This window comes from Pipistrellus hanaki (genome assembly GCF_964339955.1).
Source record: "Pipistrellus hanaki genome assembly, chromosome: 3".
Lineage (NCBI taxonomy): Eukaryota > Metazoa > Chordata > Mammalia > Chiroptera > Vespertilionidae > Pipistrellus > Pipistrellus hanaki.
The window spans coordinates 176,037,377-176,059,097 of record NC_140505.1 but is presented as its reverse complement, the minus strand read 5'-3'; the positions used below and the strand labels follow the sequence as shown (position 1 = coordinate 176,059,097).

At 41.5% G+C, this 21,721-nt stretch overlaps 1 protein-coding gene across 6 annotated transcripts in view; it reads right to left on the bottom strand.

Moving 5' to 3' along the window:
• ANO4 (anoctamin 4) overlaps positions 1-21,721 on the bottom strand; it is a 275,780-nt gene that overhangs the window by 82,743 nt on the left and 171,316 nt on the right. For 5 of the 6 annotated variants that reach the window (XM_084880421.1, XM_084880417.1, XM_084880420.1 and 2 more), the window contains 2 exons: positions 10,586-10,686; positions 8,063-8,107 (listed from right to left, as the gene is read on the bottom strand). In XM_084880421.1, the coding sequence (XP_084736547.1) occupies positions 8,063-8,107; positions 10,586-10,686 (146 nt within the window). Of the gene's footprint in view, positions 1-8,062; positions 8,170-10,585; positions 10,687-21,721 lie in introns of those variants that run through there. The other variant, XM_084880422.1, reaches the window with a different exon arrangement.

The window sequence follows — 21,721 nt, the reverse complement described above, 5'->3', positions numbered from 1 at the left end:
ATAGGAGACTTGTTTGGAAATTTTATAAGGAGGACATTTCGAGAAAAGGGAAGTGTGCTGAAGGTAGCCCACCCTGTTTATTGAAATTATAACTTAGGGGAGTGCTGAAGGCAGCGCCCCCAATTATTCTTTGACCTTTTCAAATAAGCCTGTGCGTATGCAGACCCCCAGGTGTTTACGGAAATCCTTATGCTGAATCTTTAAGTGTCCTTGCTTAAAGGACACTGCATACATGTGCCCTCCCAAGATTACTTATCCTATTGATTGTATTGTATTTAAAAGATAAACTTTATCTCAAACTGCTGTTATAATAAAAGCCTAACCAGGCAGGAAATCAAGGCTGTCTGGTTCCTTTAGCCAGGCAGTCCCTTAGCCCTCTCTTTCACAGCAAACGCTGTGTCAGAGTAATCATTCATCCATTGCTCAGGGTCTGCTGGTCAACCCTGGCAGTGCTACCTTAAGGCATCCATACCATGGGGTAACTTTTCCCCCAAGAGCACATGTCAAATAGCATCTCTGTGAGATAGACCCAATAGATATGATACTTATTTTATATGTTATCAGAGAAATCCAGGGTGGAGAAAGATGATTATTCAATTCAAAATACTCAACCAATGAACAAAGCAGGACCAGAATCCATATAGTAGATTCCTGATTCTAGGGATCACTTCATCAAAGTAACTGATATAGAAATCTTCACTTTAAGGGCTACAAGAAGGGACAGATCCCCCTGGAGAGGAAAATATCTGAATGCCTTCTAAATCTATTCACTGAAAATACATGGAATCTGGCATTTATTTTTTCCCAATTAAAAAAAAATTACATGGCAATTTATCCTTTGCATGAAACTTCCAGCTGAATAAATTATTTTATAGTATTACCAATCCACTCCAAAATGAAAAATAATGGCAAATGTCTTTTTTAACCATCTCTCTTATTCTCAGCCTCGTTCCAGCCTCACCTGACATATTTCTGCTTGGTGGTGGCTGTCCTTTTGCAGAACCCCTGAAGGTTCACACTGGAAAGACCCTCTCAGCTTCTCTAGGCCCCTCCTCTACCCAGAGGACCTGTCCCCACCACATACGCACATGTAAGATTCTACTCAGAGCCATGTAGTCAGAAAAGAACAGATTAGAAAGGCCTAACCCCCCCAAAGGGAAGAAGTTCCAATCTACTCCATCCTTCATCTTCCTAAACCCCAACCTCTCACTATCTCTTAACAGATATTTAAAATATAGGGATATGATGAGCTCCAGAAAAACAGTGTGACAGTGACTGAGACCATAGGGCTGGAATGCCTAGTTTTAAGTCCTGGTTCTGTAAATATTAGCAGTGTGAACTTGGGAAAGTTATTTAAGTTTGCTGTGCCTCAATTTCCTTATCTTTAAAATGGGCATGAGGCATGATAATGAGTCTCAAATCACAGGACTGTGATGATAAAATCTTTTGATCAGTGTATGGTGCACAATAAGCATTGGCTATGATTACTGTGTTCTTTTTATTTCCAAAAATAAGAATTGGAGCAGCCAGCATGTCTCTTTACATTGCTGTCCTTTTTCTTTTCAATTCAAAGTTAATTGTGCTTCACTACCATCTATTACTTGTCCAAGTTTAATGATTTAGTCCTTAAGTGGAATTATAAATTAGACTTCCCAGGCTAAGCTGGTGACTTTCCCCATGGCCCTGGGGTTCATTTCGTCTAATTGCCTTAAAACTCTTTCAAGAAAGAGGACATTGTATGGTGATGGCTGGTAACTAGATTTACAGTGCTGATCCCTTTGTAATGTATACAAATGTCAAATTATAATGTGGTGAACCTGAAACTAATATCCTATATAATAAAAGGCTAATATGCAAATCAGCCAAACAGTGGAATGACCGGTAGCTATAATGCACAATGACCACCAGGGGGAAGACTGGAGCTTCCCCCTGGTGGTTAGTGCGTTCCCCCAGGGGGGAGCACCGCTCAGCCAGAAGCCTTGAGTCAAGCTCACAGCTGGGGAGCACACTGGGGGTGGCCAGAGCCTCTCCCATCTCTGCAGCAGTGCTAAGGATGTTTGACTGCTGGCTTAGGCTCGCTCCCCAGAGGGAGCATCCCCTGAGGGCTCCTGGACTGCAAGAGGCTCAGGGACACCCCCACTAAGCGCACAAATTTTGTGCTCTGAAACTCCAGTGTTATATACAAACTTTCCCTCAATTTTAAAATAGAGGACACTGACTCAGAAGTTTTTTATAATAGAGTTTTTACCTCCTACACATCTCCAGTCTGCAGCACCGATCGGATTACATTGTGCAAAAATTCACATGCTCACAGAATCTGGGCTCTGCGTGCGATGACTATGAATTTAACCCATCTGGGTACAGTACTCAGTGTGGATAGAAACAAATAAAGCTGTGAAAAATTTGGTATAAATGCTCTATGGGAATTAAATGGCAGCTTTCACCAACTAACTGGTGAAAGTAGCACCACAATTTAGATGAAATGTGAGGATGGTGAGGAGAAAGTAAAACAGGGAAAGAAAAATTAGCTGAAAAAGGAAGAAGAGCATAAGGAAGTAAAAAGGGAGGGAAGGTGCTTGGCATGGTGGAGAGTCCGTAATGGGCATGTCTAATTCCTGGCTCTGTTGCTAATCTGCTGTGTGACCTTTCACAAATCACTCACCTTTCTGAGCCTTATATGTCAAGGGTTTTTGAGTGGGATCATCATTATCATCAGTACCATCATCATGACCTTCAGGCTGTTAGGTTTCTAAAGGATGGTGTGCAAGGAATGCTTTGGGAAAAGCCGCCAGGGAGATGGCTGTGTTCTTAAAAACTACTTGAGAAAAAGTGACAGGAAGCAGAGGAAATGGGCCTTTAAAATACTTATCTTGGAAGAAAGATGGTGGACAGATATCTTAAGGTGAAAGCCCCTGAGACACTAACTGGGGGTTGGGGTATGGACTGGCCTCCTCTGGGCAGCCTGAGCAGAAGTAGGAGGGCCAAGTGTGGACTGTCCAGGTTCCCTCACATGTACTGGGGTCCACGCTGTGTGCTCCTCACAACACAAACAATGTGGTGAGCAGTCTGTGTTCTTTTCTGGTTGGCAGACTGGACCCCCATAAATGTGTGCACCCCAATACCCTGAACCTATGAATATGTTATGTGATGTGGCAAAGGGGACTTTGCAGATGGGAGTAAGGTTACAGACCCCCAAAGAGGGCGAGCATCTGGATTATTCCGGTGGACCCAATTTAACCCCATGCAGCCTTTAAAGGCAAAGAACTTTCTCTGGCTGGAGACAGGGGAGATGAGGCAGGAGGGGAGGTCAGAGTGATCCAAAGAGTGAAAATAACTCAACCAGCCATTGCTGGCTTTGCGGATGAAAAGGGCCAGGAGGGCAGGCAGCTAGAAGCTGAGAATGACCTTTATCCACAAGCCATAAAGAGACAGATCCTGCAACTGCACGAAACTGAACTGTGCCAGCAACTGAATGAGTTCAATTCCAGCAACGAAATGAGTCTGGAAAGGAATTCTCCCCATGGCCCTTCCCTTCCAACACCTTGGTTTCAACTGTGGGAGACCCCAAGCAGAGAAGCCAGTTAAGCGCTCATCTCCTGGGATTCTGATTTGTAGGACTATAAGATAATAAAGTTGTATTGTTCTATGCAGCAAAGTTTGCAGGTATGTGTTACAATAGCAATAGGAAATGAACACACCTCCTACAATAGTCTTGGTGTGACATTCCCCTTGAGGTCCAGCCAACGTTTGCTAGGCTCCCAGTACCAGGGCTGATGTCCCACGTGCTGCCCCCACCTGCCTGTCTGGTGGTTCTAGGAACAAGGGTCTGTCTCTCTGGGACTTGGAAGACCACTGGCTGTTCTTCTGTAAGCACACTCCTGCCCCTGAACTGCACCACCAAAACATCATTGAGGGCCCCTTCTGCCATGCAAAGAAGAAACACAAAAGACAAAAGCTGCTGGGCTGGAAAGTGTGAGACTCAGTTAGGTCTTTGACTCTGCCATTGTACATCAGTGGGCCCGGGCAAGCCTCTTATCCTCACACAGCCTCAATATCCTCATCTCTAAATGATGATCCTTCAGATGCTCTTGACATACATACTGGTTGTGACTTGGACAATAATATCTTGGCTGTATCATTCTAAACAAACTTCAGTTAATAAAGAGCTTTCCTTTTCACAATGCATAATGGACAACCTTTCATCTAGAATGAAAGACCTTGGCATTAGCCAGAAGCAGGTTCACATCATGGTTATAGAGCTGACCAGTGGTGAGTGCCACGCTGGGCAGGTAACTAAACTTAATTACCTGCTAATGCACCTACTGCATGAGGCAGTGGTGAGGGCAACACAAGATAATGGATATCAGGCGTCTGCATAATGCCTGGGATGTACAAAATGCTCAGTTAAGTGGTCATATTTAGGATGAAGAGCATTCTCAATGGAAATTCTGGAGCTAGGATATTGAGGTCTGTGCCTCCATCTTTCACTTAATACACTTCCCTACACAGGCAATCCTGAAATTCACTTAGGTCGGTGATTGGCAAACTCATTAGTCAACTGAGCCAAATATCAACAGTACAATGATTGAAATTTCTTTTGAGAGCCAAATTTTTTAAACTTAAACTTCTTCTAACACCACTTCTTCAAAATAGACTCACCTAGGCTATGGTATTTTCTGGAAGAGCCACACTCAAGGAGCCAAAGAGCCGCATGTGGCTCACAAGTCGCATTTTGCTCACCACTGACTTAAGGTAAAAATCAAGAACCCAACCAATCAGGAAGCATCCCAATTTGCCTCTTCAATATGGGGCTCAAGGGAAAAGAAAGATGTTGGCTTAATAACTGAGCATTGATGTGATTGGATACATGCCACTTACTAAGCAAAAGCCCTCTTACAGACCACACAGGCAATAAAGAGAAGATGGATCATCCTTGTGGGCATTTCTGGCCTTAACTTGTCAAGTTAATATTTGAACTAGAAGGCAAGAATTTTGATAGAAAGTTGTCGCAAGTTCAGAGTTATCCTCAAATGCTGGTTCATGGCAGACCAAGTTCCAGCTACCTGGACACAGGCCAAGCACACGGGCATGGACCTGACCCCTGTCATATTGTGCCTCCCTGGGTGAGCCTTGGAAACTGCCTTGGGAAGGTTCTGCTGAAACCTCTTTAAACTGGGTTCCCTCAGCTCTAAAGGGGGGGAATATCCTTCTAACCTTAGGAGCGAAGATGATTAAAGAAAAGGCCACATGCAAAGGACTTCACTGTCCCCATGCTAACTTGTCAGGGGGCCTTTATAAATTAACTACTGTGTGCACAGCCCCAACCTGGATGCTGCTGTGGGTTTACCCTGAAGAAGCAGAAGAAAAGGTCCTTTTTCTTGAGCCACTAACCACGCAGGAGGGACTTTGTACTAATGACAACTTAATTAGGCTGAATTAAACAAAACAGACTACTTCAGGGACACCTGCTTTCCCCACACCAGAATATTATAATAATAGCATCATGTTTCAAACAATTAGATTACATTTTCAGGTTGATATGCCTAGAGGGAACATACGGATCTCTCTCTCTCTCTCTCTCTCTCTCTCTCTCTCTCTCTCTCTCTCTCTCTCTCTCTCCTTTATCTTTCTTCCTGCCCCCATTCATTCTTTCTTTCCTTCTTTCCTTCCTTCCTTCCTTTCTTTCTTCCTTCCTTCCTTCGTTCCTTCCTTCGTTCCTTCCTTCCTTCCTTTCTTCCTTCCTTCTTTCCTTTCTTCCTTCCTTTGTTCCCTCCTTCTTCCATCCTTCCCTCCCATCCTTCCTCTTTTCCTTCCTCTCTCCCTTCCTTCCTCTTATTTCCCTCCCTCCTTTCTCTCTCTTTTTTCAAAATGAAGATTCCACAGCCCTACATTACTGAGGCCTCCCTGGACTGCTACCAGTTAAATACCAGCCAGATTGGATTTCTTTTTCCTCTTCTTAGAGCCAAATCCCCTGTATTTAGAGCTTCTCCTTGGATAGAAGTTAGGGAGCTTTGGAAGTTGATATGATTCTTTTTAGGTCACAATGCTACTAATTGGGACGCAACCTAAATACCTTATAAGAGAGTCCAAAGGCTTTGGAACATTTACCCACATTAATTTTTTAAAGCGGGGATGGAAATATACAAGCCATCTTGTTGATTTGCCTGCATGCTCATCTGATAAGATTACAACTGTGCTGAATGTCTAATGCAGTAGAACCCCGCATTCATTCTGCCCACAGTTGCACAGGACAACCTCAGGCAGGATGTGTGTGGGAGAGTAGAGGGAAAAGGAAGGAGTAGTAATGAGACTTATCTACAAGTCACCCACAAGAGTCAGATGTGTGTCTTGGTAATCATATCTTTTACAGACTACATTTGTACTATTTAGTGAAGGCAAAAAAAAAAAAAAAAAAAAAGACAAAGAAAAAGGTCAAAAGAATGATTCATTCCCTTTCTTTATTGGGTAGGTAACTTATAGTGCCTGTTAAGTCTTCCCAAAGATAAGTCAAAGCAGCATTTAATAGACCAAGTACATGGATGAAAAGAGTATTTACTCCAAAAATATGTGTCTGAACTACATGAGTATACTTTATGAGAGTCAGATGACCTTTTAAAATAAAGATATTTGTGAAAAGGTACTTTATTTCTCTGTCTGCTCAGAAACTTCATAATAATATAATGTTCTCTTACCCTTAAAGAGATAGGTTTATTGCAGAGATAATTTCATGAAATAATGAGATGAAATATTATTTATATGGATAAACTAAAAGCTAAATTAAATGTCTGCATTTGGGTTGCCATAAGAACTCAAGACCAGAACCACACATTGTTCATGGGCCTTTCAGTTTGCAACCTTTGATTCGGCTGCAAAGAGATAGGCACTGGTCATCATCTAAATCAGCCTGTTCTTGGGTAAGAGGAAGAGTTCAAGTACACACAACATTTTTTTTACAAACTGCATTTAGAAATTTACACTAGATACAGTGCTTCACAAATACCACCACAGAGATACCCAAAATGCAATTATATGTGGGAAGCCACAAAATTTGTCCTAAGAGGCCATCCCGAATCACAACGTTATACCATCATAGTCAGATGGTCTTTTTTCAATAATATTCTAGTGCCTTCTCATGCCTATATTTGCCTATGGCTGTGATTTATGCACTTGAAGTAGCACCAGCTTTTCCAGGCCAGAGATTAGTGGCTAGGAAGCTGTTCTTGCAATTCTAGAAATGGGGCTTTACCAAGCTCTTATTCACTAAACCTCCCCTCTATACACCTGGAGAATATATGATCAGACACATCTTTTCTGCTTCTCTCCTCTTGGCTCCAAATCCATCCCCTCTTTCTCCTTTCCTTGGCCACAAAACTCATCAAGGTAGTGGTGAACTCCCTAATATTTCTAATCCCTCAGAACCTGGCCCATTCTCCACCAGCTGTAACTGGGTTTCCAAGACCCTCCACTGGGTGGTCATCAGTCTAAATATGTCATCCTAGATCAGCAACGTCAGCATCACTATAAAGTCTCACCTCAGAAACCATGGGAATGGGCCATCTGAATACAAAAAACAAACAAATAAACAAAAAAACCACCCTGCAGATAATCCTGACACATGCTAAAATTTGAGAACCACCACTCCATGGAGACCACTAGCATGGCAGTCACCATAATAACCAAAAAAACCCGATTCTCAGCTCTTATCCTTCATCAGTAGCTGAAGAACAGTCCTTACAGGAACTCATTCCTGGTGCCTTTGGCACTGCCTTCCCTTAGTTCTCCTCTGACGTCTCAAATTGTTCCTTTTCATCTTCTTCCCATTTATTCCTGTCTCCTTCCTGTAGATTTTCCAAGGCATGGCCAATACCCCTCTTCTTTTCTTTCTCTACATCCTGCCCTGGGAAATTCCATCCATGCCTTTGACCCCCAAGTAGCTATTTTTGGAATGTTCACAGCAATCAGTTTTCCCATGTGACCCAGGCCCCTCTCGTCTTCCTTGTCACTGTCGGAGCACACAAGGCAACAGATCAGACAAACACTTCCATGACGGCATGCTACTGACCTGCTCATGAACTTGTACCGGCGGGGCAGGTAATAGATTTTTCTCCTGGAAGAACAGCAAAAATGAAGCCAGTCGAGAAGAAAACCCATCGTCAGTTACAGTTTGAACTAGCAAGGAAGGAAAGGAGATTGAAGACAGAAGCCTGTAAGAGGTGAAGAAGAAAAAACTAAAAAGAGATTAACAGTGAGGAATGTAGCGGGAACATAGGGCATACGTTTTTTTGAGTCATGAAATCTTAGGGAACATTTTCCATTGATATTTCTTCCTCTCCTCATGACCATGATTTTTTATGGTTGCCACTGGTCTACCAAACCTGTACAGGGTGGTGATTTGGAGCAACTGGTATTTCCATGAATTCAGCTGCTATCACCTTTGTCTCAGGGATGGACAGCCAGCCTGTTGGCAATGTCCACAACTTAATGGGGCACTATTATAGTACTAATATTTACATAGCACTTTGAGTTTTCAAGAACCTTCTGTCACTTGATAGAAGTAGGGGTAAAATAAAAATATAGGCATCTTACAACCATTACAGGAAGAATACTAACTAGCCAGCATCAATGTCCAGCTGGAAATAGCCACACTAGGACTTACTGCCTAACCAGTGGTCCTGGTAATAGGTGTAAGCTAAGGAATCTGGGAAAATATTTTTCAAAATGGAACTTAATAAGGGCATGTCATACTTCTGTGTTTCTGCACTGTTTACATTTTAAAATAAAAATTCTGGGCATAGTTGGAATGAAGAGCACATGTGTTGGCTACTTTATTAAAATGCAATCTCTTTTGCTTAAGATGGCTTCAACCAATGGACTAGTTATGAGCCCGAGGTGGTTTATATGTATTCTGAACTGTTACTGAGCTATCTCACTTTTGAAAAATGGAAAGCTTGTATCTCTAAAATCATTTTTTTCATATCTGTGAAAACTTAAAAAGCATGTCCATGTTGTCAACAGGCAAACCTATAGAAATAAAAAGGTATGTGGTCGCCTGGGTTTTGGGTTGGAGTGGAGGGAAGGGATGACAGGTGGAAGAGCCTAAGGCAGTGAAATTATCATATGAGCTAACCTACTGGTAGATGCAGGATGTATGCATTTGTCAAAACCCACAGAACTGTGCAACAGAAAGAGTAAACCCTAAATTAACTCTATGGACTTTAGTTAATAATGATGCATTAATACTGGTCCACCAATTATAAGAAATATACCACACTAATGTAAGAAATTAATAAGGAGACTGAGTGGGGTGAGAAGGGGTGGGCATATGGGAATATTCAGTACTATCTACTCAATTTTCTGTAACCTAAAAATGCTCTCAAAGAGCGTATTAAGAAACACCATATTCATGGGCATAGAGGTATTTAAGAAGCAGGTTTTAATAACAATTTCCCACCAGAAATCTATTCCTCAACTTCCTTTCAAACACTATAGCAATAAAAATTCAAGGAGACTAAACCTGGGATTCAGAATTGCAGTCTGCAGAAAATAATAAATACAGATAAGATTAGTGAGGGCATTTTACATTCAGGCAAACTGATGTTTGTACATTTTGTTGAAATGATATGGCAGGATAGTTCCTCTTTTGGAAAAGCATATACATCCTTAGGCTAGAGTTGTTAGTACAAAATGTCACACAAGATGACAGCAAAAACTCTAAACCCCTCAAGTGAAGTTATGCTCAGGTAAAACCTCATAAATATGAATGCAGCCGATTAGTGTTCACACATGAACAGCATTTTCTCCTAAAATTATTATCCTAGAGGAATTCCTACATTTAAAAAGAAAATTATTATTCATTATTTATGTTTTACATTTTATTGCTTGGATCATGTTTTCTTACTATTATAACAGAAACGTATTAATGGGCCAGCCTGGGTTGAAGGCTCGATCCCCACTAGGGGGTTGTGCAGGAGGCAGCAGATGAATGATTCTCTCATCATTGAAGTTTCTATTCTCTCTCCCTCTTCCTTCCTCTCTGAAATCAATATATATATATATATATATATATATATATATATATATATATATATATATATATATATATATTTAAAAGAATAAAGAGCAATGCTAATATTGGTATAATATTTATGAACTAACTTTTTAAAATAGAGCACATTTTCATGACATTTCTTGAATTTGTTTCTACAGAGCACATTTTCATGACATTTCTTGAATTTGTTTCTACAGAACTCATTTCATGTTTTTCTGGAAAGGACTCATCAGTAAGGACCATGAAGATCACCTGGTGCTTTGGATGCCTGAATTTTGCTCAGCAAAGCAGCAGTACAAAGGGCTTCCAAAAATGGCACTATGGAAATAAAAATGCCCCTTGAAGTATCTAACTGCTAAGGAATGAATCAGCATGAATAATTGCCCATGAAACCCACTGCACTTCCTAAACATTTGAGGGCTTTTCTTCTCTTGCAGCATTCCAGCCTGCACATCAGCTTTACTTGTTCCAAGAGAGGACCGCACTAGGTTTATAGTGAAGCAGCAGAGAGAGTGTGGAAAATACATTGACACCTACCTGAAAGGCATTCTTACATTCATTTGTTCTGCGTATCTTCCAAGCACTTCCCACGGGGCATGCAACTTCACAAAGATAATGTCACTATTTATTAGAGAGGACTGAAACAGAAAAAAAGAAGCTCAATTGAAAAGGTTACCCAAGTCTCCAGTGGTTTAAATCGGGTTGGAACTTAGAACACATGAACTTGTATGTAGTTTAAGTTCAGGGCATTCTTCAATAATACGTTGGGCCATTGCATGTGCACATATTCACTCAATAAACATACCACTGTGTGCTAGGTATTGGAGACCTAGCAGTAAACAGAAGGGATATGAACGGTATTTGCATTCTGCAAGGGTGATTTTTAGGAAGATAGGCAAAAAGTTAAAAAGAAAGAGATACATTCAGATAGTGTTGAGTAATAAAGTAATGGGGGAAAGTTATGAGGTGAGAAGCATAGACTAGAGGTCAAGGTAAGGTCTCTCTGAACAGGGGACATGTGAGCTGATGTAAAGAAGGAGGTAAAGAACATGGGCTGTTGCCGAAACCGGTTTGGCTCAGTGGTAGAGTGTCAGCCAGCGGACTGAAAGGTCCCAGGTTCGATTCCGGTCAAGGGCATGTACCTTGGTTTCGGGCACATCCCCAGTGGGGGGTGTGCAAGAGGCAGCTGATCAATGTTTCTCTCACACTGATGTTTCTAAATCTCTATCCTTCTCCATTCCTCTCTGTATTGACCTATGAACCAGGAGGTCATGGTTGGTTCCTGATCAGGGCACATGCCCTGGTTATGGACTTGATCCCTAGTATGGGGCATGTGGCAGGCAGCCAATCAATGATTCTCTCTCATCACTGATATTTCTCTCTTTCTATGTCTTTATCCCTTACTCTGAAATTAATTAAAAATGTTTTTTAAAGAAGAGTATGGGATGAGTGAGTGTTCCAGGTGCAAAGGCCCTCATCTAGGAAATGGCTTGGTATGGCCCATGGTTGAGGCACAAAAGGAGGATAGAGAGGCTGGAGTGTGTGAAACTGGCATAAGAAGAGGTTGAAAAGTGAGCAGGGGCCAGAGCATGCAGTGGAATCGAATCTAGAAACACCAGGAAGTCATTTGGATTTAGGTTTTCAAAGATCACTCTGGCTGCTTCATGGAGAATTGATTCAAAGGGAAAGTTCCAGGGAAGCAGAGAGAGGAAGAGAGATGCTCTTGATGGGCCAGGCCAAAGAAAGATGATGAAGGTGGAGGGACCTAAGAGATGTGAGACTTACATGTGGGTCAGTGTCAGGCAAAGAATTTTCGAAGGATCCCAAATTTGGCCAGGGAAATATATTAGGACATCCCATTCTGATTACCACCGGACATGCGTGTGTGTCTGTGTGTGTATGGGACTTCTTATTTGTACTCAGTTTTTCAAGGAGTAACTGAACTTCAGCCCAGAAAAAATAAATGTGACACAGATAATTGCCAATTAGTATTTGGCTTATATATCATTCTTTTCTCTACTGCTGAATAATTATGCTACTGTCTCATTAGTGAGGATTCCTTTCCACATAAATCCAAGTATGAAAGTGCCAAAGTGAAGAGAAGTGAGAATGACTTTTCTGAAACCTCGAGTCATTTCATTAACATACTGTAATAATAAAACCCTCAGGTTAGAACCCCAGGGAGAAGAAAAATGAACACTGAGAGAAGTTTGGAAAATGTCCTTAGATGAATAACTAGAGAAATTCAGTATCATGGAAACTACCTAGAGTAGAAATAAATACGATCCACAGAAAGGATCCCTTCTCCCTCCCCTTCATTCAGCAAGAACACATTGAACACCTTCTATGTATTAGATGTTAGGAATGCAAAGGAAATAAATCATGGTACTTGCCTTGGTTTGTGAAAGGGGGGTTAAATAAAGCAATTGTTAGAAAAAAATAGCATGCTACTACAATATCTAATCCAAGCAATCCATCCCCCATCTCTACACCCCAGAACCCTGCTGAGAAAGGGACACTGAGGAAAAAAACAATTTGGGCGTGAAGTCTCGGAGGTAGATCATAAATTCAGTGTTGGAAGTGTTAATTCAAGACACCCATGAGAAGATGTCTTGTGGATAGTTAGATAAATCAGTCTGGAGCTCAGGAGTGCAGGCTGGGCCAGAGATACAAAGTAAGTGTGGCCAGGATATAGACAACACTAAAGTCCACAGGATTGAAGGAGGTCACTGGGAGAGAGTATAGGGCCAGAACCACATAGGGAGCTGAATCACAAGGGTTAGTTGGAAATGCAGATTCTGAGGATGGGTTGCACATATTCATATTCTATTCATATTCTTTCCTTCCTCTTACAGGCTCTGTGACTTGGATAAGCTATTGAACCTCTCTATGCCTCAGTTTGTTCAACTGTAAAATGGGAAATGATAGTAATATCTATTTACTGAATTGTATTCAAAGACACAAGGCAGGTAAAATGCACACAATACATCTAAAGACATGTTAGTTGTTATTTCCAAGAAGGGCCACACCATGTTGGTGGTGGTGGGAAGAACACAGCACTTATCCAAGTTACAACCTGGGAAGGCAACACATTAGGAACCCATATCTGGGAAGGATTTTCCAGTCTTTGACTACAAGGCTAAACCAAAAGAAAAGCTGAGAGCCAAGTCCCCAAATCCTGCCCCTTGTCCCTCCACAGCACCCGGCATCCACTGCAGGTTCCTCTAAAGATACTCATTTACTCGTCAACATTCAACAGACTCCATTCTGACCCTCAAATCAACACAACTCTCTGTGCTTAGAAGGAGAATAAAGAAGGGCAACAAAATAGAAAGTAACGGTGAGAAGGAGATGCTATTTTAGATAGAGTAGTGTGGACAGGCCTTTTGATCAGGCAACATTTGAGCTGAAACCTGAAAACAGTGCAGACAAAGGCTGCTCCATTGTCTGAAAAGGGGGCATACCAGGCCAGGAGAGTCAAAGGCACGGTGCCGGAGGCCTCTATGTGCTTGCCTTGCTGGTTCCACTTAACAGCTCCAAGGGTCAAATCAGGTTGGCCACTTGCAATTGTTCTGCATCCCTTTAGGCAGCTACCTGGGTAGCATGTTCCCCTACCCATGCTGTTTGTAAAACACAGCAAACCCCTAAAATGCTGGGGCAAAAATGAGATATCAATTTCTCCTTTTTTTGCCCCAAAATAACTCAGGTAAGCCTCTTAGAGAAAAAAAATAATAGAGGTGGACACTTACTACATGCTGGTAGTGTTGGGCTTTTGTACACATTATACACGCTAATCTTCAGGCCAGCCTATGAGGCATCATTATTGCTCTGATGTATTGCAGAAGAGAAACTGAAGCACAGAGGTCAGGGACTGTGGCTAAGGTCACAGCATGAGTAAGGAGGGAGCCGGATTCTCACAAAGGCAGGTGGGCTTGAGAATGGCTGCTCCACAACAGGAAAGCTGAGGCAAATGTGAACTCAATTCCACTGTCATTTTGTGTTTTTTTTTTTTTTTTTTTTTTTTTTAATGCTTAGTTACACTTTGATTCCCAGGTACACACAGTGCATGCAGTGCCCTCTGCATCCTAATATGAAGGCATGTCCAATGGTAAACATCAACTTGAAGTCTGGCTCTGCCACTCACTATGAAATATAGTGGCAACCATCCTTTGGTAAAAACTGCTGTTTGAATTTTAACCCTTCTAGTTTGGCTCTTGCACCTGATTAAACACGGGACACACAGACACACACACACACACACACACACACACACACACACACACACACACACAAAACTATTTACCTTAGCTTTCAGGTAGAGACTTGGAGGCTAAGGCAATTTTCCCTTGCCTGGGACCAGGAGCACAGGAGAGTAATTCCCACTAACTCAGTAACCTCCAGAGATAGAAACTGTAGATAACCTCTGAGCTCTGCTTCTATGTTATAGGCTATTGCAAAATAGGGCCACATTCCAATGTCCAGCAGGATGTGACTAGCAAAGACCCTGTGGGGCTGACCCCAGTCTTTAGAATGTAGTCTTTAGGATTTAGAATTTAGAACAAAGGAAAATTCCTGTGGTTTGAACCTTTAAAAGGGACTACCTACCCCTGAAACGGTGCATTCGTGTGGAGACCACCTGCGTGTGGTGCTCTCGCGTCTGTCCTGGCCAGTTATTTCAATACATCTTTGCCTGCTTATTAATTAATCATCAGCCTCCGGTGGTCTTATTTTGAAGCCAGGGTTCGACCCCACAACAACTACCTGTGTGTCTCTGGGCACAGTTCCTCCATCTATAAAGTGAGGATAACAATGCCTACCTTGCAGGGTTGTTCTAAAGCTGACATAGCCGAACAGTAGGTAGTTCAACAAGAACTTCCTTCTTTCTCCCATAGTTACTGAACACTCAGTGGATATTCTGCTAACCCACAGATGATGCTAGAATTTCCTGATGGATCTGGAACCAAGCCTCTGAAACTGATGGAGAAATGTACATTTCTGGAGGGTGATAGGACCTGCTGTAATCGCTAAGAATTTCAACTCCTCTCCGAGGGGCTGCCACCTAACCAGCTGGGTGTCCCTGGGTAAATGACTTGTACTTTTTGGCACTTCAGTTTTCTCTGAAAAAAAAAATGAGGGCATATGTCTCTAAAATAACTTCTGCATTTTTAAATTCTTGATTTCCTTAGGGACTCACCAGAATTGGTGAATATAGTTCAAAACAATTCTTCAGCTGATTTTGATGCAATTCTCTCTCCACAAAACACGCACGCACAGTCCTATATACTGATTGTGCCCCTGTGGAGAGAAGCCTGAGGGGTACTGTGTATCCCTAAATGGCCACAATGTTCATTCTGTAAAGGTGACATTAGCATTAGCAACAGGAAATAGGTGTGTGAAATAGCCACTTACTACTCAACTACCGTGTAGCAGATCTTTAAATGGAGATTACTCGAGGACTGTAAACAAGCTCTCCCTTGGTGATCTTACCCCTTCCCAATGACCTCAGACATCAGCTATTGTTTGATGTCTCCCAGATTCACTTCTCTGGCCCAGACCTTTCTTCCAAGTTCCAGATGGGCACAGCCAATGGCCAATATGATATCTTGCTGCAGCTGTCTCACTGGCATGTCAGACTCAGTGTGTCTAAAAGGAATCTACTTTTCTCGTAAAACTGCTCCCCAGTGATGCAGGTTTGGGAAATGGCACAACTATCCATCCAGTAGCTCAAGTCCAGGAGTCTCCTTTCTTCCTTACCCCACATTCAATTAATCACCATGTCTTCTTGATTCTACCGCTCACATTGATCTCAAATCCATACACTTCTCTTCACCTCCACTGCCACCATCCTCCTTTAAGCCATGCTCCTCTATCTCCATGACTGCAACAGCCCTGTACCTGGGTCCCTCCGATTCTATTCTTGCCTTGAACACTCTCATTGACATTGGAGGCATCTTGAAAAATGCATGTGATCTAATGGCTTCCCATGGGCTATATTGAAAAACCACTAAAGTGGCCAATGCACTATGTGGCCACTCCCTTATCTTACACCACTTTCCTTCTGCCATGTTCCAATCACAAGGGCCTTCTTTTTTCTTTCCAAATTGCCAAATTCCTCACAGTTTCAGATGCTGTATTCTCTCTCCATCAGGTCTCGAGTTATATGGCAGCAGAATTCTAAGATGACCCCCAGGACTCCCCCTGCTCAGTGTACACATCCTGAATAACCACCTCTTCTTGAGTGTGGACAGCACCTGTGAACATGAGGGGAGATCACTCCTGTGACTGGGACACTAGTCCACTGACTTTGAGCTCATCAAAGGGAGATTAACCTGAATTGGCCTGAAATAATCAGTTGGGTTCTTAAAATAGAGTCTTGAGGTCAGAGTGATTCTCCTATTGGCTTTGAAGAAGTGAGCTAATGTGTTGGCAGAAGGACTAAGAAAGCAAGGACTCATGAGTGACCTCAGGGAACTGAGGGAAGTCCCTGGTTGGCAGCCAGCAAGAAAACAGGGACCTCAGTTCAACAACCACAAGGAACTAAAATTTGTCAATAACCACAAAAAGACCTTGAACTCCAGAAAGGAATGCAGCCTTTCTGGTGGCACCTGATGGCAGTCTTCAGGGGTCCTGAGTGGAAGACTAGTTGAGTTGAACCCAGACTCTTGACCAATGGAAACTATGAGGTCATAGACATGATCTGTTAAATCTCTTAAGTTCAAAGTAATTTATTATGCAGCAAAAATAAAACTAATATAGGACATATTTAAATTAATTCTGTTATAATACAATAATTAATAAATAATAATACAGGCATAAACTGTTCAGTTTACTCACAACTGTAACCTACTTTGCCTACCCTGTATTTCATTAATGTCTTTAGGAGCTTCTCCACAGCTGTATTCCCAGCACCCAGGATGTTACTCAGCACTTAGTCATTGAGAATGAATGTTTCCTAGATTAATTTATGAACATTTTGAGATCTAAACTATGAGTAGCTTTCTCACAATAATTAGCTTGTTAAAACACTATCAGGCAGAAAAATTCCGTCTTCTTGCCACTACAAAGATTCCGATATAGTTTAAATTTATGAGAAGCTCAAGTAAACAATCCTCTAGGCCACAATTAGGAGAGGACTGGTGCTGAGTTGCTAAGCACAAAGTTTCAAACATTTTGTTGAGTGAACAATGATGTGCCATGCTCTTGGTTACTCTACATCAACCTTGGTAATCCCTACATCAAGCCTAGGAAAATTACTGCATCAGGATAGTTGAAGAAAATCAGTGCTTGTTGGATCAGTCAGGATGGACTAAGTTATTGTCCTGACTGATAACTCCAAATATCAGTGATTTAACTAGAGTTGTACTGTCAATAGGGTGACTAATAACCACATATGGCTATAAAGTTATTGAAATATAGTGAGTCCAAATTAAAATGTGCTGTCTGTGGAAAATATACACTAGATTTTGAAAACTTAAAATGTCTGAAAAAATGTAAAATACTTCCTTAATTTCTATATTGATTACATGTTTAAGAGATAATAATTAAATATTGAATTAAATAAAATAAAGTGCATGTTTGTTTTACTTTTTATAGGGAATCACCAGAAAAATACAAAATTACATATTTCTATTGGATGGTGACAGGATAAAGGTTATTTCTCATTTTGCTACATGTCCACTGCAGGTCAGCTCACTGCAGTGACTCAGTGATTCACACTGGTAGGTCACTGTGCCAGAGGGAAGGCAGTGCTCAGAAGGTCTCAGCAGGACACATGCCACTTCTGCACCTAGCCCACAGGACAGAATAGTCATATGGACCCATATCTACAAGGTCAGCAGGAAGAGAAATTGTATCTGATAAGTAGTGCTAACTAATGCACACTGGAGTACCCTTCCTCCATCACCTACTCAGGATCACAGATTTTTTTTTGTGTAAAGCAAATATCTTATCTTCCTCACAACAGAAGGAATGCTCTTGAATGATATGAAGGTTATGACATCCCTCCCAAGCCTATTCTCACAAAGTCATTAACAAATACCTAAAGAAAATCTCATTTCAACATAACCACTCAAAAAGTCATTCAACAAGTACCTAAAGAATATTTCAACGACATCCTAGGCACAGTGTTGGCTCCTGGAAATACAGAGAAGGCTAAGAACATGGTCCTCAATCTCAGGGAGCTTACATTTCAACAGAGCAACTGTTATACTGACTACAGAGAAAGTGATGAATATGAACCAAAGTTGGTCAAATTTCCTTTGGGAGCACAAGAGAGAAAAAGCTCCATTTCTGGATGCCCCCTCCATAGAATGGCAAGTCTCTCCTTAGAATAAGGTGACAATTTGTCCTGTTAACAATTTGTCCTGTTAATTGGGACTTTTTTAAAATGCCGGGGGAAGCGGGACAAATTGTTAAAAATCAGGACTGTCCCGCCAAAAGCAGGACCTCTGGTCACCTTACCTTAGAAGTAAGTACTGTCACTTCTGACCCACTTAAATCCAAAGTTCTCTCATTGTTACAGATCATATTAACATGTCCTTATTCCTTCAAGGTGGCATATTAGACAGGTTGAACTTAGGGACAAGTATATCATCACAGGTGTGCTTTATTTTATCATCACAAATATGCTTTCTATTATCCTCCCTCTCATAACTACACACAGTTATGACCTAATAAATAACCCACATAGCCTTATGCCCTTCATGAGCTGCAGGGATTAATAGCCATGAAATAAGCATGACTGGGGAAGGACAGATGAGCAGGCTGTCTCCTGCCAGTGGAGGAGTAATTGAATTTGGGGAATACTTTCTAATGCTCTTGAATGATATGAAGGTTATGACATCCCTCCCAAGCCTATTCTGTTCATCTCTTGGTGGAATGCTGATAAAAATTAGACAATGCAGGATGGTGCATGTAGCAATGCAGCTTATAAAGTTCTTTTTGCCAAGTCTTTAGATGCTCTCACATTCAGAGATCAAGTAGAAGAGGAGAGCAAGCAAAGGAGATTGATAAAAGTGAAGAAGAGGGAAATCCAGAAGGGCAGCCCTGCCTTCTGAACCAAGAACAGAATGTTTTTCAAGGAAGGAACAAGCCTCTCCATGGGTGAATGCTGCTGACAAGGCCAATAAGATAATGGGGATGGCATGACCGCTGGATTTGTTCACAGCTGACCTTTGTAAAAGCAGTTTCTATGGAAGGGTGAGGGAACAAGCCTGGACTGAATCATTTGAAAAGTATGTGGCAGGCAAGGAAGTGAAGACAGTAATGCTAGACAAATCTTTCAAGGTGTTTCTATGAAGTGGAGAAAAGACATGAGGCAGTGGTTGGAGGAGAATATGGGGGTCAAGGGATCTTTCTTTTTAAGATATGAGTTACAGAAGCATGTTTGCCATGGCTGAGTAGAGAGGAAAATTTGATGATGCAGAAGAGAGGGGAACAACGTCCTTGAGAAGGTGAAATGGGATGGGATTCAGCATATAATAGGATTGTTCCTGCGATGGCAGCAGACACTGCATTCATAGTCTCAGAGGGAAGGCAGAGAGTATGGAGACCATCACAGAAGATCCTGTCTGATTGTTTCCATTTTTAACCAGAGTATAAACAAGGTTATCAGTAAAGCTTGTGCCTGCATGGAGACACGGTGGTGCAGATGGAGGGGAGAGAGTTGAGGGGTGAGAAGAAAGTATGACATAACAGTTGGCCAACTCTATGGCCTATTCACTTTTTGGTCAGATGTCACCTTCACTGAACCCCTTACCCAACACCCTATTTAAAACTACTACCCCTTTACCCCTAGTGCTCTTATACACTGTTATGCTTTCTCCTTTGTCATATCACTTATCGGCTTCTTACATATTATGCTATTTACTTATTTATTATGTTTATTGTTCATTGCTCCACCCCATTAGAATGTGAATACCACCAGATAAGGGCTCGTATTTGGTTCACCAATATATTCCAAGTATCTATAATTATGCCAGGCACTATATAGTTATCAAATTATTGAAATTTTTTAAACAAATGAATAAATTAAAGAGGGAGGCAAAGAAAGGAAAGGAGGGAAGGTGGGAGGAAGGAAAGAAAGTAGTTCACTGATATGGTGAGAGTGGACAATGAACCTTGTAGGCTTGCTGGGCCTTCTTTGGTACTCATCTGAGACAGTGGTCTTGATTTAAAGGGAACCACACTACATGCTTTTCTAGCCACCTTCAGCCATTCAGGTGCAGGCAAATAGAAGGTGGGGTTTAATCAAGGTCAAGGCTTTGCCACGCAAAAAGCCAAAGAAATAAAGGAATGATAGAATTCAGGTGTGTGCAAATGAACGGTCATAAGTATGGACTATGAAATTGAAGCCAAGTACTGAGAGAAAGAAAACGATGGCTAAAAAGTGGCCAGGATAATTAAATTAGCAGGCTCATTATCATATTCAATATCCTTTCCTGTGACATTTTGGAATATGTACGCTGATTCAAAGCAAGCTTTAGTTCCAACTATTAGCTCCAAGAGTTTAAGGGTTTATTTAGAATCACTTGCAAGTGATTTCATTCTAAAGGAAGATTAAGGTATAGCTTTGCTAAGTATACATAGAATAAGAAAAATAAAAAAGAAAAACCTCAACTACAATGAAGTACTTACTTGCTGATTGCTTATCTTTGTTTTGCCAACCAAATCAAACACCGTGTGACAAAGACTATCAAGACTAGTAGTTTTCCATCCACTGGAGTTTGTGCAAAGAAGAGCTGGGTGGGTGATCCCTTCCAGCAATCAGAAGCAACATTGGACTCCTCTAGCATCATTTATCCATGAGTCACCAAATGAAGGACTAGGTTTCAAGAGACCCATGGGGACTTATTAGAGTGAAAAACTAAATCAAGGCAGCCTCAAATAAATGCCAAAGTGATTTACTGCTGTGCAATCCAAAATAATGCCCTGACTGAACCAAAGAACCTACAGTCTGAGGTGGAGGAGGAGAGGCCCCAAGAGGAGACCTAATGCATTTCTGAAACACTAATGGACATAAGGTCCCACCGCATGCCATTTTCCCACCCACTGGACAGCTAAAGTAAAGGAAATTGTGTGCAGTACAGTTTCATTCTTCCACCAGCTCTCCTCCCAGCCTTCTATAAAGCTCTTTTTCATATCATCATACATAGAAAAAGTCATAATGGAGAATGGAGGTGAAAAACAAAAACTCTAGTGAGCAATAACCACCACCTTCTTGGGAGACCATCATGATCTTGGTTAGATTTGCAGGTAATAGCTAGTATAGCTGGTTTAGGAAAACCCTTGGCATGAAAAAAAATCCAGCCATGTGATGACTTTATTTAAACAGATGTACTATGGGATGGATTTGGTTGCAAAGAAGTGAAAAGACATTAGGTTAGACCACACTGACAAAAATGACTGAAAGATGAATATCTGACTAGCATCAGTACAATCATTAAGGCCTGGAACAATCATATATGATGTAAATTATATTCATGGGAATTGCTGAATGAGCATCAGCATCGTGAAAGTCAAGATGAAATGACAAGCCAGGCACTACGCTAGCCTCTGTAGGGAAACCTGTGTGGTCCTCCTGGGATTCCCACTCCAAATGGAGAAGCAGAGAGGCACAGAGGAGCCACGATGCCTCCATCAGAAGTTACTGCACCTTTGCTCATCATTTTCCTC